General features: G+C 37.2%; 1 protein-coding gene across 3 annotated transcripts; it reads right to left on the reverse strand.

Moving 5' to 3' along the window:
• Nucleotides 1-106: 106 nt before the first annotated feature.
• On the reverse strand, nt 107-14,391 carry LOC137946938 (peptidyl-prolyl cis-trans isomerase CYP95-like). Of its 3 annotated transcripts, none has more exons than XM_068793225.1 (14): nt 14,304-14,391; nt 13,413-13,538; nt 13,256-13,310; nt 12,405-12,493; nt 12,068-12,092; nt 8,964-9,002; nt 8,037-8,154; nt 7,197-7,354; nt 6,293-6,662; nt 5,059-5,171; nt 1,923-2,130; nt 1,123-1,827; nt 953-1,033; nt 107-687 (listed from the first exon to the last, which is right to left on the reverse strand). In XM_068793225.1, exons 2-14 carry the CDS (start codon nt 13,506-13,508, stop codon nt 372-374), a joined length of 2,373 nt encoding a protein of 790 aa, XP_068649326.1. In that variant the 5' UTR covers nt 13,509-13,538; nt 14,304-14,391; the 3' UTR covers nt 107-371. The 3 variants fall into 3 exon arrangements, with proteins under 3 accessions (XP_068649326.1, XP_068649327.1, XP_068649325.1); XM_068793226.1 differs by having other exon boundaries at nt 107-681; nt 14,240-14,324; XM_068793224.1 differs by having other exon boundaries at nt 14,240-14,324.
• Nucleotides 14,392-15,224: the final 833 nt, after the last annotated feature.

The raw sequence follows: 15,224 nt of genomic DNA on the forward strand, positions 1-15,224 counted from the left end.
TAAATTCCCTGAACACTAAAAACTAGTACGATAACGATGAGAGCTTCAAAGCCAACGTCTCCAACGAATAGAATAGAATTTGCTTAAAAACCCGCATCCAGACTACTTTTCCACTAATAAGTTTCTATTATTAAAGCCACGCCAGCGTAGTAGCGTTGGCAGTCGAATGCTATCAATATCTTATATTACCAAAAACGCTACATGACCATCAAACTCCAGACCTGAAGAAAATCCAGAGACTACAATCTCAACCGTCCATCTAAATATAGAACATTTACCACGAACCTACAAACTCTTCACTCTCCTTTCATTACTTAAAACCGTACGCTGAAGCTTTTCCATAGACAACAGTTTCCTACCTCTGGCCAGAATCATGAAGACCCATCTCCATATGAAACCAAACCTTTCTTTCCCACTGGACTGTTAGAAGGTGACCTTGACTTATCTTCATTGGGAGCTTGCTTAGGGGATGCCTCAGGTGAGGATCTGGATGATGGACTTCTGCTTCTGGAAATTGACCTCCTCTTCTCGTTTCGTCCAGAATCTCGTAGGGACCCACGAGACCTTGTTCTATCAGAGATAGGAGAGCGCAACGGACTTCGGCTGAAACCTCCTTTAGGCCTGCTTCGATAGGCTACAGGACTGCGCGAGACACTTCTGCTTCTCGACCGGCTCCTCCTCCTGTACCTACATTCAAGTTAAGAATATCCACAAGATCTGAGCATCAACCATCAGGTTTCCAAACTAGAACCATGCCAGACATAGGAGAGCTACTCCCCAATGCCACACCAACCGTTCAGGATAAAAAAAAAATTCTCTTTTATAATGATAAAATCGACTCAGCTATAGTAAGAAAATTCCCTCATTCTAGCAATTCAGAAAAAAAGAAAGAAATGGGCAAAAGTGCATGACTCTGTGAAAAGGACAACAATCGAGTAGAAAGGAACCAAACCTTGGTGGAGTTCTGCCTCTTGGGGGGCTCCTATAACGCCTAGGAGGAGAACGCTCAGAATAGCTTCTATAACTAGAATATCTGGTCAAACATAACAAATTATTTATTCATATTAAATAAAACTACTAGAGAAAAGACACATTCACATGTAACAAGTAATTGCCCCTTACCTATCTCGATCTCCCCTTCCACCATAACGACGTGACCTCACAGGGGAACGATCAGGCGAAGGTGTTCGATATCGACGTGCATAAGAATAGCGATCACTAAATCCCCTCCCTCTTCTGATACGCTTTGGAGATGCATCAGGTGAAACACTTCTGGACAAACTCCTTCGGCGAGGAGTAGGAGCTTTGCGCACAGGGCTTGGGCTCCTTGAATAGCTGCGTCTATTGCTCCTACTAGGTGCTCTTACTGGACTTTTGCTAACACTTTTCCGGGAAGGAGCCCTATGAGGACTCCTACTTACACTTCTTCTTGATGGAGCCCTTACTGGGCTTCTACTGATGCTTCTGCGGAAAGACCTGACAGGGCTCCTACTAGGACTTCTTTGAGGCAAGGACCTCAAAGAGCTCCTACTGGCACTTCTTCGAGATCGCAATTGAGACTGAGATCTTATCGGACTTTTACTACCACTTCTCCTAGGTGGGCTTCTACTAACCTTTTTCCTCTCTGGGCTTCTACTACCATTACTCCTGGAAGGGCTTCGACTACTACTCGGACGCTGTGAGACTCGAACTGGACTTGTGCTGCGATTGGGTGTTGGGCTCCTGCTCAAGCTCCTCCTTTTAGGACTCGCACTTTGGCTCTTGCTCCTCCTAGGACTTATGCTCATACTCTTGCTCAATGACCTTCTAGGGCTTGAACTTCTGCTCCTGCACAACCATTCCAGTATAAACAAGGGGTTTTGAAGGATTTCGTGGAGTATAAATAATTTTAAGAAAAACACATGAATTTTAAGAAGACATACCTAGATTCCCTTGGATGACCGTCCAAATCAGGTTGTCTTTCTGCACCTCCATCAGACTGGGCACCTGCTCCAACACCATTGCTCTTCAGCTCTCCATTCTCCCTTGAGAACTCTCCCTCTTCTTCTTCCTGCTGATCAATTGTGTTCCCATTTTTCTGATGATTCACAACAGCCTCTTTCTCTAACATGAGAGGAGACTCTATTCCAACTACAAGGAGAACACCAATCTAATTATATAAAAACAAACCAACAAAAGCCAGACATCTCACCAGATATTAAAAATTAATGGAGTGGCAAAATTAGTAACAAAGCTTACTAGAAAAGCCGGTTCTCCTATAATTAAAATAAAATTGGATACCCCAAGGGAGAAAAAAAGGTTAAACAACTCTGAAACACAATGCCGTAAACTTTCAAGTAACTCATTAGGTTAGGTAGTTTCAAGTTAGCATTATTCTTGTGTTATCTCATTTTGTTAACATTATCATTCTTCTCCCCCTTGAACAAAACAAGCAATAACTTAGGAAAGGCCATAAACTATTGTTGCAGGTGGAAAAGCCTAAAATGTGAACCTTGACACCTAAAAGCAATAAGTGATGCCTTTAAATATCATTAGATCATATGGAGGAGGTTTGCTTGCCTAAACAGATGAGTGGTTTGGGGATTCGGAAATCGAAGGAAAAGAATCAAGCTTCTCTTAAAATGGATTTGGAAGTTCAACACTATATCTTCCAATCTTTGGAAGGAAATGGTAAAAGTCAAACTTGGTTGTCCTTCTCCATGGTGGATTTCGGGAGGTAATCAAAGGAGTTTGTCCCCAATTTGGAGATCGATATATTCTCTTATTCCCGCATTCTCCTCTGCTAGCAGATTTTATGTTGGAAACGGTAGATCTTTAAAATTCTGGGAGGATTGGTGGATAGGACGAGAACCCCTTCAGTCTTCGTTCAAGAATCTTCTCTTATCTTTACGAAGAGAGATATCAGTTGCTGAAGCTTTTGAGGGGGATGGATTGAACCTACACCCCAAACTGGGTCTTTCTAATACTGAGGCATTGATGGCTTGCAAGTTGATGAAATCTCTTCATTCCTTAAGATTGAGGCCTTCAGAAGTTGACAAGTTGATTTAGTGGCCAGACAAAAGCGGAATCTTCACAGTATCCTCCGCTTACAAACTTATTAATGGTTGGCATCTAAATCAAAGTGATCATGAGATTTTTTTTGCGTGGCGTCTTTGTGTTCTGCCAAAGATAAAAAATTTCATAAGGAGCACCCTACAAGGAAAAATACTCACGGAATATGTGCTCAGAAAAAACGGCCACCCTACTATTGATCCTCTTTGCCCCTTCTACAACTCAGAGGTTGAGATAGCCAATCACACCCTGCTTCAATGCTGCTACTTATGAAAAGTGTGGACTTCAATCCTTAGTAAGACATGGCTTCAATTTTGTATGTCAACAGATCTAATATCATTCAGTAAGTCGCTAGTTGGTTTCCCCTTTTCTGGGCTTGAAAAGCTTATGGTCTCTGCTTGCACTGGCTTCATCATGTGAGGGCTTTGGAATGAGCACAACCGTAGGCAATTTGAGGCTAGATGTGATTTCGCGGAAGGAGTAGTCAAGTGTGTTTTGGGTCAAATCCTTTCTCCTCTTATGTGGGTTCCTCTATCCGCGACAACTAGAGCACTATGGCAAAAATGAGGTTTGCATCCAAGGCCCCAATTATGCAAGAATGGACCCCCCAGAGCACAGTTTCCTAAAATTGAATTTTGACGTTTCCTCTCTTGGCAATCCGGGTATTGCAGGCTTTGGGGGAGTTATCTCAGACCCCTATGGAAACCAGCGCTTCTCGTATGCTGGCTTGTTGGGCATTGGTGACTCAACGTCGGTTGAGCTCCAAGGCCTCCTTAATGGGCTTCGCAGTGGCCCTCTGCATATTGAAGGAGACTCAAAGGTGGTAATTGGTTGGTGCGAGTATGCTACCTCTCCCCCGTGGCGCCATTGGGACTCTTTTAGGGAGATTCTTGAAATTGCTTCTCAATTTTCTTGTATTTGGTCTCACATTCCAAGATCTACTAATTCGGCAATAGATGTGCTTGCCAGGTCGGGAGCAAACCTTCAATCTCTTGTTGTTAGGGATTTGCTCCTATCCCCTTTGTAATTTTCTCCGTCAATATATACATCTTTTTCAAATAAAACAAAATACATACTTCCACTGTGTGAAACAACTTAAAATGGAACAAATAGCCAAAACATGTGGACCCTACTACATATGCACAGAAGATCCACATGCTAGAAGAAAACAAGGCTCCCTAAAAAATTCTAGAATAGCCTAAATAAATATGAATTATGACTATGTAATAGCACATAATAGAGACTTTATAACTCTTCATTTATAATTTACAGAAGCTTTCAGGGCTAACAGCATGAAACACATTCATGCATTATCCCTGGTCCCTAAAAGCTAATAGTAAATAATACATTGTGCTTCTCAGATCCATTAACCCACCTTCATTTTTCAAAATCCCGTTATTTCTTTTATCAAGAATTAGTATCAGGAGCTACTATAAAGAAAATGTCGAGAATTGAAGAGCAACCATAAAATCATCCTCAAACCAAAATTACAATCTAGCCAAATAAAATTAGCACAATTTGAAATTAGTCATACCAGTTTTCACCTGTGTTCAGCTAGATACAAGGGTGTGTTTCTGCCAATAAGAAACCATAGTAAACAAGGGCAAAACAGAAACTTTTCTATTTGACCAAAATATCTGGTGTTTGTGCCATTTTGAGGGGGTGGGAAAAAATTTCACCTCATTTCCTCATGCCCCACAAAATGTAAAAAGTAATCAAAAAATGAGTTTCATATTGCTCCAACAGGAAACAATGAAAAAAATAAACCAGAAGGGACAGATGCCATAAAACTGTTCTTAGAAATCTTTTCCAATCAAAGAGAAATGAGTGTCCCGTAATTTCGTTTCCCTATGATGGCACAAAATATCCCTTCATGAGCACTTATATAACCTTCTCAGATTTCCATCAGCCTATAAATTAAAACTTTTTCCAAACAAACAAACAGAATCTGGCAATTGCTAATGCAATAAATGTAAGAGCTGGAAGTAATCAAGGAACCCAACATACCAGCTGCTTTGGAAGAGTTCCGAGACTTTCGACCATGATCCCTGGCATCCGCAATATCTTCTTCTGAGCTGCTTTCACTAGTGTCACTATCAGTATCACTGGTGTCCGAGGTCCTAAAACAAATAAAACAAATCCGAGTCAGAGACATTTCAACTGCAGAACACCAAAAATCGGAATGTTAAGACAACCCAACTGGAATACAACTAGCTTCAGGTCCTATTGCCGGAGAAGATACAACAACAAGCCCATTAAACCATGCAGAGATCCAATACTTGAGAACTTTCGTCTAAATAATTTAAGAAAGAAATAAACAGGACAATTACGTTTGTCTGTACCATTGGACATGGGAAGTGAACAAACAAAACCAAAGCAACCATTTTTAACCAAAACACTAATGCAAACCGCCTAAGCATTGAATAACTAAAAACTACAACCAGAAAAGGTAAAACAGATACACTTGAAATAAAATACATATGGCAAACCAACAATTCCTGCATCTCATTCAAATAGTGACTGCAATGTTACAAAATTATTCTGTATCCTGATCAATTACTTTTCGATGTGGAAGCATGATTTAGTGCATCAAATAAATTAATAATAAAAATGAACAAGAACCATTTAAAAAAAAAAAAAAAAGTAGATAAACTGTGACCAAAATCATAAACCAAGTTATCTGGAATTTAAGCAACAATATGATAGTCAAGAGACAAATATAATTTTTTTTTTATCTTTTCTTTTTTCAACACAAAATCGTGTGTTTATGTCACCACAAGAATGTACCTGCTTTCAACTCCATAGACCAATCTAAAAAACGAACTGGGCATTCATAAGAACCAAAGCTGAATAAGCTGAATAACCCTAGCTTGTAACCACCATGATGCACCCTTATAATGTCTTTATTTGTGTTTCTCCTCACTACCCCCAAACACAACTAAACGACTCTTACTAAAAAAACCAAAAACTGCCTTCATGTGATGCACTTCATCCAAAGCAATTTATGACAGACATTTTTTATACAACAGCAGGACTAATAAGGAATTTATACAATAATTGTCTTTGAACCACCTTCTTGATGGCTTGATCGATCAAAAGCAAGTTGGAAAATCATAGCATCCATTTTATTTCCATTTCTTATCCCACAATTTCTTCAGAAGCAAGTTTTTTAGAATTTCATATACAAGGCATAAACCACAACCAACTTATCTGATATGTATAAAAGAGAGAGCATAACAACCGTTTTGATTTGCGTCTAGATTTCTTATCACGACGCCGACGCTTTTTCTCATGCCTTCGACCCCTCTTTCTCTTTCCATGTCTGTGTTTGTCTCTTTTTGAGGATTTTCTTCTCCTCCGCCGCCTATCATCACTAGATGAAGAGGCATAGGATGACGATGACAAAGCTGAATCAGAGTCACTATCAGAATCGGATGATTCAGTTTCAGTATCAGATGAGCTGTCTGAGTCAGAGGAATAATGTCTTCTTCTCTTCTTCCTTCTTCTATCTCTTGAAGATTTCTTATGTTTTCCTTTTCGGCGTTCTTCATGACTATCATCATCAGATGTTATGTTCTTCCCTGGTTTTGATTTGCCGCCTTTCTTCTTATCTGTTACACCCAGACATATAAGGATCCTTGAAGAGAGTATGAAAAGCTAGACATAGAAGTTGAGTAGGGAAACTAAAGAGAGCGGCTAACCAGTGTCACTAAGAACAGGTCTTGAACAGAACAATGTTTGCACTACCAAAACGCTTTTTTTTTTTTTAAAGAAGGAGAATTTCATTCAGAAAAAAGAGAAAACAGACTCCAGTAAAAACAAATCTCAAGCAGAGAGAGAGTGACATAGACAGAGAGAGTGAACCTTCACTCTCCATCCAACTCAATCTAAACGCTTTTTTTTTTTAAAGAAGGAGAATTTCGTTAAGAAAAAAGGAGAAAACAGACTCCAGTAAAAACAAATCTCAAGCAGAGAGAGAGAGAGACAGAGAGAGTGAACCTTCACTCTCCATCCAACTCAATCTAAACCAACAAGACTGACTAGAATAAGATTGAAGTTAAGTATAAAGGTCACCACGGAAAACAACTAAGCAGGAACTTCCACAATGCCACTGTACAATTCAAAATCACCAAAAATAAATGTACCATTCTCTCCAGAGGCCATCAGACTTTTAGCATTTATTTCTCCACAGTTGACAATTTTCACTGGAACAACAGGCTTTGACTTCTTGTCAGTTTCCACAAGTTCAATCTTCTTTAGAGTTTCATGTCCACCAACAAGCTTTCCAAAGACAACGTGCTTGCTGTCAAATTTTCAAAAGCCTCAGTAAAGTCACTCAGGGAACAAAAATAAAACAATAAGCAAGAAATAGAGAAAATATAAACTTCTTGTATTAAAACAAAGCAAAAACTAAGTACTTGCCATTTCAATACAAAGGCTTACTCGGAAACTATTTCTTCGGTTGACTGCAATCAGGATATTCCCAGTGTACGTCATGGAGATAAAATGACAAAAACAGTTCCAGTCTATTTAAGCTTAAAAATTTAGGGTTATTAAAAACCTCATGAGCGTACTAAAAATAATTTTAGCTCACAAAAATGGAGAGAATATATCTTAGGTTGACTAAAGATCAGAAAGAGAAAGAAATTATCTGAAAGATTGATAATTAGAACTAATTTACAGAACAAAATTGTAACTCTGCATTATTTCCCAAATCCCTCACTCTTGATTATAATTCAGGTGATACAGGCCTATATTTCCAATATCCGGTGCTCCAACATCAACAAATAGCCCACACTAAGAGATGTTTATCGAGTGCAGTGGATTATGCAGATTGAGTGCTCTTGAAGCATAGAAAATCATTTTCAGAAGAGTTAGGATGCTCTTATGGTATAGGAAATCAGATAAAGATGAGAAAAAACAAATATTTTAAAAAATATAATTAAATTAAGGAAAAATACGAATAAGAAGAATAGGAAACCAACCCATCAAGATGGTGAGCAGCTTTGAAAGTAACAAAGAACTGTGAGCCATTGGTATTCGGACCAGCATTTGCCATAGAAAGGAGACCTGGTCCATCATGATTCAGCTTCAAGTTCTCATCTGAAATTTAACAGTCAGCTTACCATTATTACCATAATAAAAATGCATAAAGTCCTCAATAGTTCAAGTACCATTCTGATAAGAACTAACACCAAAACATGATTATGCACACAAGAGCAAAAGTCACCTCAACAGACTCTGCAGATGGCAAGCAATATCCAACTATACTCATATTGGTAGTAAGTATTTTTATTGACAGATCACTTTCAAACTACTTCAGCACTACTAGGATCGCTTTTTTAATAATGTTAGGACCAGCCTTTTCCAAACATATATGCATTCTCATTTTCAGGTAGGCACATCTCACTTTTACAAAATAAATAACAATTTTCTGAAGGAACAAAGAAAAGAGCAAATGACAGTTGACATCAATAAATATCACCTACAATCAGATGGTTGATATAACACAGACGCATAATAAACTAAAAGAACAAATTTTGGAAACACATACCAAAAGGATTACCGTATAAGATAACACATTGAAGGTCTCAACACATGGATTAATAAACAAATACTTGACCTTGAAACATGCTTAAATTTCTAATCTTTCTGGAAACCTACTTTCTTTCTTTTTTTTTGAGAAAGAGACCTACTCCATTGCAAAATATATGAACCAGAGCTATGTTAACCAAAACTAAGTATGTGCATAAAGTATAAGTAGGCTTGGTGGTAAGAACTTTTGAAGAATCATTTCTATATAGGTAGAAATGAGAACAGTTTACACATGCCTTCCACTAACAAAATGAGAGATTTTTTCAGAAAAAAAAAGAGAAAAAAGATTTAAAAAGGATAGTACGAAAAATAATCACCTGGAAACTTGCCCCCATATATGCTTTCTCCACCAGAACCTGCAAGACACCGATGATAAAAAAAACTTCATAAAATTTAACAGAAGCCAAAACCAGCCAAAATCAGGTAAAAGTTCAAGCAAAGGGTAAACCCATCAAGGATGTAAGCCCTTGTTCACACATCTTATGAAAGCATTTTATGGACATTTTTTTAATTAGTTTAATGCAGATAACAAAAAAAAAAAAAAAAACGTAACATCCATTTTTTATGACAACTTATCAAACAACAGTGCAATTTTTTTTATTGGGCCTTTTCACTCACTGGCCACAATGGAAATTTCAACTGTGAAGTCCTGAGTTCAAATCTTACTGGAGAAAGGGGTCCAGTATGTATGTGTCATCAAGATTCTAAAAGAAACAGTGCAAATTTATATTGTTCAGTTGTGAAAATATCATAGGAAAACATTTCTAAACAACTATCTGAACATGCATATTCCCCATATAATGCATGTGAACGCATGATAGATTCACCCATTTGACATGAAGAGCAACCAAGTTCAGACAGCACATTTAACTAAAATAAGAATAGTTCACGAGCAAGTGACCAGCACAAAAATGAGAAGAAAAAAAATACCTAGTGCTTCAAAACAAAATGCAGAATTATTATGATATATTTGAAAGACCAACCATTCAAAATCAATAAAGCCTTTCTCATTAACAACCATCAATCAAGTCAGTAACTCAGCAACTTTACATACAAAACCAAGCTCAAGAGTAAAAACGACCAAAACCAATAAGATACCTGCTTAGTAACATCCACAAGAAAACAGAGGCCAAACGCTTCAGACAGTGGCAAAAAAAAAACAAAAAAGAAAAAACCACTGGTTAAGCTTGTTCCAAATAATCCAAACATAAAATAACTCAGCTTTCAACAAACACTAGTATATCATAAAATTCATGACTTAGACAACTACATCCAGTCAAAAAGCTTCTCACCGATAGTTTCTTCACTACATTCAGGCTAAAAAGGCATTCTGCAATTGGTCTTAAACCATGTATAGGTAAATATTTTTTATGGTTGTACCATGGAGAAAATCAGACTCAGTCATCTTTTGCACAAGGGTAAAACAGCACTCATATCTGTGGTCTGCAGACTTATCCCATACCCTTTACTTGTAGGCACCATACATTATTCAAAGCAATCTTTATTAATGACTGAGGTAGCATTTGTGCCCCATATACAATTCTCAATACGTTCACCAACAATGTATTAGTCAAGCAGCCACTCACTGAGTCACTGTGTTCACTTGACATTTGGACCAAGTGTCTCAACTACTGTATAGCTACAGGCAACAGAAATAAGCTAACAGCAGAGTTCTACGGAGTTAATTTAGCATTCTGAAACAGCAAACTTTTAAAAATGTTAATCGAAAATCATGACAAAAGACATAATTCCCAGAAGTTAGGAAAACATTTCATGGAAAGCAAAAGCCTCTAACCTGATAAATGTAACTGAAGAACAAGGAATGGTAATAACATAAGCAGCAGGCTTATCCACTGCTATTGCTCCATTATCAGCCAAAGTATAAACCACCCCAATACATCCCTATCTACCAAAACATGAGAAATAATAATCATAATTGGAAGATAGTGTGCATCAGTCAAATTTAATAGAGGCCGCTTCATAAGCATTATGCTTTAAAAAGAATCAACAAACTGAGCTATCTAATGTCTTCCCATTAATTCAAAAAACCTAAATTGTCTAAAGTAATATAACTAAGATAGCTCTCCAGTTCACTGCTTAGAAAAACAAAAACCTTGATTTCTTAACTGAATTTCATTCTTTTTGTAAATAAATAGAACTAAAAAATGTTAGTCAGTTAAACTTTTCAAAAACATAAATTAAATAAAATTTTGGCAAGTAAAGTTAAATTTTTATACCAATTTGACATTTGCAACATACCTGCAACTAATAAAATAAATCCTAGCCAAGTGACTACCATATAAATTCAGTCACACACCTAAAGAAGTAAAACATTTAACAGCAAATGAATAGAGATAAAAAAAAAAAAGAGAACAGAGGTTCTCTGTACTGTTATCATGAGGAGAAATCGTGTTTGAGGCTCATAACGTGGAAGAACTTATGTACCTGCTGAAATAGTGAATACCCTCAGACAGGTTCTATCTTTTTCTGTTCCTTGCTAACAGTGACTTTATCAGAGGAAAAATGAAGTTGGGAAAAGGCTCTCAATGTATTCAGACTGCATGACTATTAAACAACTTCCCTAAACTCGAAAACCTTAAATTGCATCAGTGCCTGAGGCCATTTGAATGGTTTAACTCAAACCTACTACCATATAAATCGTATTTGGCTTTTAGAAGGTTTAAGTTACAATTCACAAAACGAAGTAAAATTAGTTAATGAAAAATGTTTAAAATATTAAAAATTAAAATCCAGATCCAACAATTTCACAATATGGCCAAGAAATTCAGTGACATAATAGAAAAAATCTAGTATACAAAATCTTTACCAGCACAAAATTATAATGTTGCTATTTTTTGCTTTGATCAGGAAAAAACCTGATCCAATCAGTCCATTTAGCTACTAGCAAGATAAAAAAGGACAACCAAACCAAGTTTCACCGACTGAAAAACATTGGGCATTTCCTTTGACTCTCAATCAAGACAAATGGAATAAGTGTATTTACAAATAGATGCTACTTACAATCATCACACAGGTCACATATAAATCAGCACAACAATCCTTCATGCACATAACAGACATTGAAAGCCAACCATTGACATCATCATCCATAAAGAGAATTCAAAAATCACAGGCAAACCTAATGACCAAGAATAATGGATGGGAGTATGAATAGAAGCCATTAACAGAATCAAATCAATGAACTTGCTGAGAAAAATGTTATACTAAATGTGTTTGGTATACTTTTTCTTGCTAGAAAAATCAAGCTATGTTTTGTAATGTCAACTTCTCTAGCCACTAACACAAAGAAATGAATCACAATAATTGAGTCATTTAGTTAGAAGACAGCAAACACCAATCAAAATGTTGTTGATTTCAACATTCATGGCAAAGGAATAAAAAGTAAGAAGCAAATACATACCATCTCGTTTAGAAAAATCGCCACCCTGCAACACGCAACGAGTCATCAGTCATCAATAGCAACAATTATAACCTTCCATCAAACTGACTTCATCATGCAGAGATGCTTAGTAAAATTATGAGGATGGACAACTAGTAAATACAACCTTAAATCTAGATCACAAGAAAAGCAGTCGTGACCATCAGCCCTGTATCCTACAGCATAAACAAGGGTAACTGACTAAAAGACAAAGGTGAATGCTTCTAACTCATGCAAGCTGGAGAACATAAGTGATCGTACAACAGGGTTTAAACTTTTGACAAAATGGACAGGACAAAAATAAGAACAAATAGCATACTTGAGCCATAAATCCTTTAATTATTCGGTGAAAAATGGATCCCTTGTAGTGTAGAGGTTTCCCGGTTGTAGCTCCAATTCCTTTTTCCCCTACAGAAAGAAAAAGATAAAGTTAAGACTGTCCCAACCATTTCAATTTGCTTTCATGCTTTTTGCTACTAATTTCACTCAACAGAGATATACAAAAGGGATATCTCATTACCATCTTGCCAAAATAAGATGACAAACAGCCACTAACACTAACATCCTAACTGTTATCTAAGAATCTCTAAAAAATTTCCAAAATAATTATGACATACTCTTAAAAAACTATCATTTCAAGAACTATAAAACAGCTAAAAATACAGATAAGTATAAAAACAGTGAACATTACATGTCATACACATCATTTTCTTTTAATTAACAGAAATTTTTTATTGAAAAAGATGTATATATATTAACAAGAGAAAAAACAGAAATTACAGAAAAGGGAGCATATCCCTGACAACCAGCGATTAACAGAAAGTGAAAACAACTAACTGAGATATCTGAAACACTACAACCACAACCTAGCTCACAGTGCAGCTCCAATGATATTCATGTACAAGAGCACAAGGCCCAAAAAAAGGAACAAGAAGCACAAACAACAAAATAAGACGATCTTCTACCAGGTCCCAATTATAGTACCTCCCAGAGCACACAGAACATTCGCACAATTGCATACCAATCACAGAATATATGAATAAAATGACTGACCCCTTGTGAGATCAAATGTATATAGATAATAAGTTAGTGGCTTAACGTGTACACAGAAAACGAACACGTACATCTACCTGGTATTTTGGCAACAGTATCAATAAGAATCAAGCTTACCTGTACATAATGCACGAAAATTCTCTGCAGTTTTAGGAACAACATCAGCAAAAAGCTGCAGAAAGTGAAAACCATTGTTATCAGCATAACTAGCTAGATGAAAAATAAGCTAGGCTCATCAGTTCTTCTTACAAAAATTCACTGAAGTGTTCTGTACCTCAAATGACATTCTTTCTGAAGAATCCCCATCAATGGATATGTCTAGAAAAACCAAAGGATTCTTCTTTTTAACCATTTTCTCCACTTTTTCCATCACAATGGATCAGCGGGCATCAGTAACAATCTGAGAAAGGAAAGATTAAAATACTTGAATTTGGATCCAAATTAGGCAGCTACCTTCATAAAATATGTCCATAAAAATACCATAAACAGCAGGCAGAATCAGTCCCATGCAAAAAGTTGAAAGAGAGAGACAGTAAGTGAAATCCAATGGGCGTCCTCAAAGAGAAGAATAAAAATAACTCTAAAACAACTCCTCTAGTTTCTCGAACAGTTAGGAAAACGGAACTATATGGCCTGAAGAAACAGAAATTAGCAAGATAATTATCTGCTGTCGTCCGACCACAAAGTATGAAGAATAGCAAACAAAATTAGAAAAAAAGTCAATAAACTGACATCAGCTATGAAAGTACAGATCCACAGCTCTGGATAGCGTAACAGGAAAACCGAAATGCATGAGTTGAAACGTTCCAGACGTAAGTACACATTCCCTAAACCCTAAACCCTAAACCCTAAAAATTACGCACGCAATAAACCGAAAAATCGCGGAAAAACAAAAAGATAAGAACCGAAGAGCGCTTCAGCACCACGATAGTTCTCACCTGACCAACCACAGACGAATATTCAGCCGCAAATGGAAAATGAAAATGACTATGAAGGGGGAAAAAATAGGCGCATTACACTCACAGGATGCAACGAGATAAAGCCAACTGGCATGGAAAAATAAAATTAAAAAATTATGAAAAAAGAAACCCTAGCGTTTACCGGAGAGTGAGAGAAGCTGCAGCAGCTCCACAGAAATCTGGTGACGAGAGAAAAGAAAGAATACCTAAAGTAAAAACGTTAGCTCCTTCTTCTCGGAATGAAATTACAATAGTATCCCTAATTGGATAAAGCTTCTCTGTTTACAGTGGATTTGGGATTTAGGAAGCCGCTCAGGTTCTAACGCGGTTCTATTTTTCGCTCTAGCGTTGCGTTTCACGTCACTTCTGACAATAGAACCAAGGGTTATTTGGGTAACTCCCTGAAGGCATAATTGCGTGGCACCACTGCTCGCTTGTTCAAACTCTCGAGGCTTCCGCTAAGCTTTCACACGTCCGGCTCCTGGTCTGCTTTACTAAATCGATCGCCCGCCCGGCCGCCCCTCTGGAAAAAACCATGTTCCGGAGGCAACTCGTCAGCGGAAATATGTAAAATCGGCTTTGTTTTATTTTTCTTTATTTACAAACGACCTGATTGAACTAGAGGTTCCTAGAATAATCCATTTTGACCCAACTAAACTCTGAACAAAAAATACAGCTACAACCACCTAAGCAGATTCTCTGCCGCCATGGCCTACCCAAATGTATTTTTATCTTGAGGAGTAATTCTTCGTCTCGTCCTTTGGGGGTTAGTCAATTTTATACAGGAGATAAATTTCAATCGTATTATTCAATTTATCTCGTTACGTTGTTAGTAGTCATTCATGTTGATGAATCACACTGGAGAAACTTCAGCCACATTATTCAATTCATCTCCTGATGTCATTAGTAGTCATTCATGTTGATGAATTAGATCAATCTGAAAATCATCTCCGTTGTTTAATTTTGGGAATCCAGATTTAGCAATATATTGCGAATCGTCCGGCGCTTCAAACCCTTCTCAATGTTTTTTTTTTGTCTTCTCTTTCTCTCGTCTCTTCTACCTCCGAAAAAAGTTTCCTCTCTCTCGGCCTCCATCTCCCTTCTCCCTCTCGCTTCTCCCTTCTCCC

The sequence above is a fragment of the Aristolochia californica genome, unplaced genomic scaffold, assembly GCF_029961685.1.
Source record: "Aristolochia californica isolate CCGP_79_NKW_82.1479 unplaced genomic scaffold, dmAriCali1.0.hap1 SCAF_12, whole genome shotgun sequence".
Classification (NCBI taxonomy): domain Eukaryota; kingdom Viridiplantae; phylum Streptophyta; class Magnoliopsida; order Piperales; family Aristolochiaceae; genus Aristolochia; species Aristolochia californica.

What these genes read in the sequence shown, in the direction of transcription:
- LOC137946938 (XM_068793225.1), bottom strand. Translation starts at nt 13,508, where the DNA reads ATGGAAAAAGTGGAGAAAATGGTTAAAAAGAAGAATCCTTTGGTTTTT. An exon ending in TCTAGACGCAAATCAAAACG is followed by an intron (nt 5,172 to 6,292) that starts GTTGTTATGCTC and finishes TATTTGTTTTAG; the next exon opens with GACCTCGGACACCAGTGATA. An exon ending in AGAGGCAGAACTCCACCAAG is followed by an intron (nt 688 to 952) that starts GTTTGGTTCCTT and finishes ACTTGAATGTAG; the next exon opens with GTACAGGAGGAGGAGCCGGT.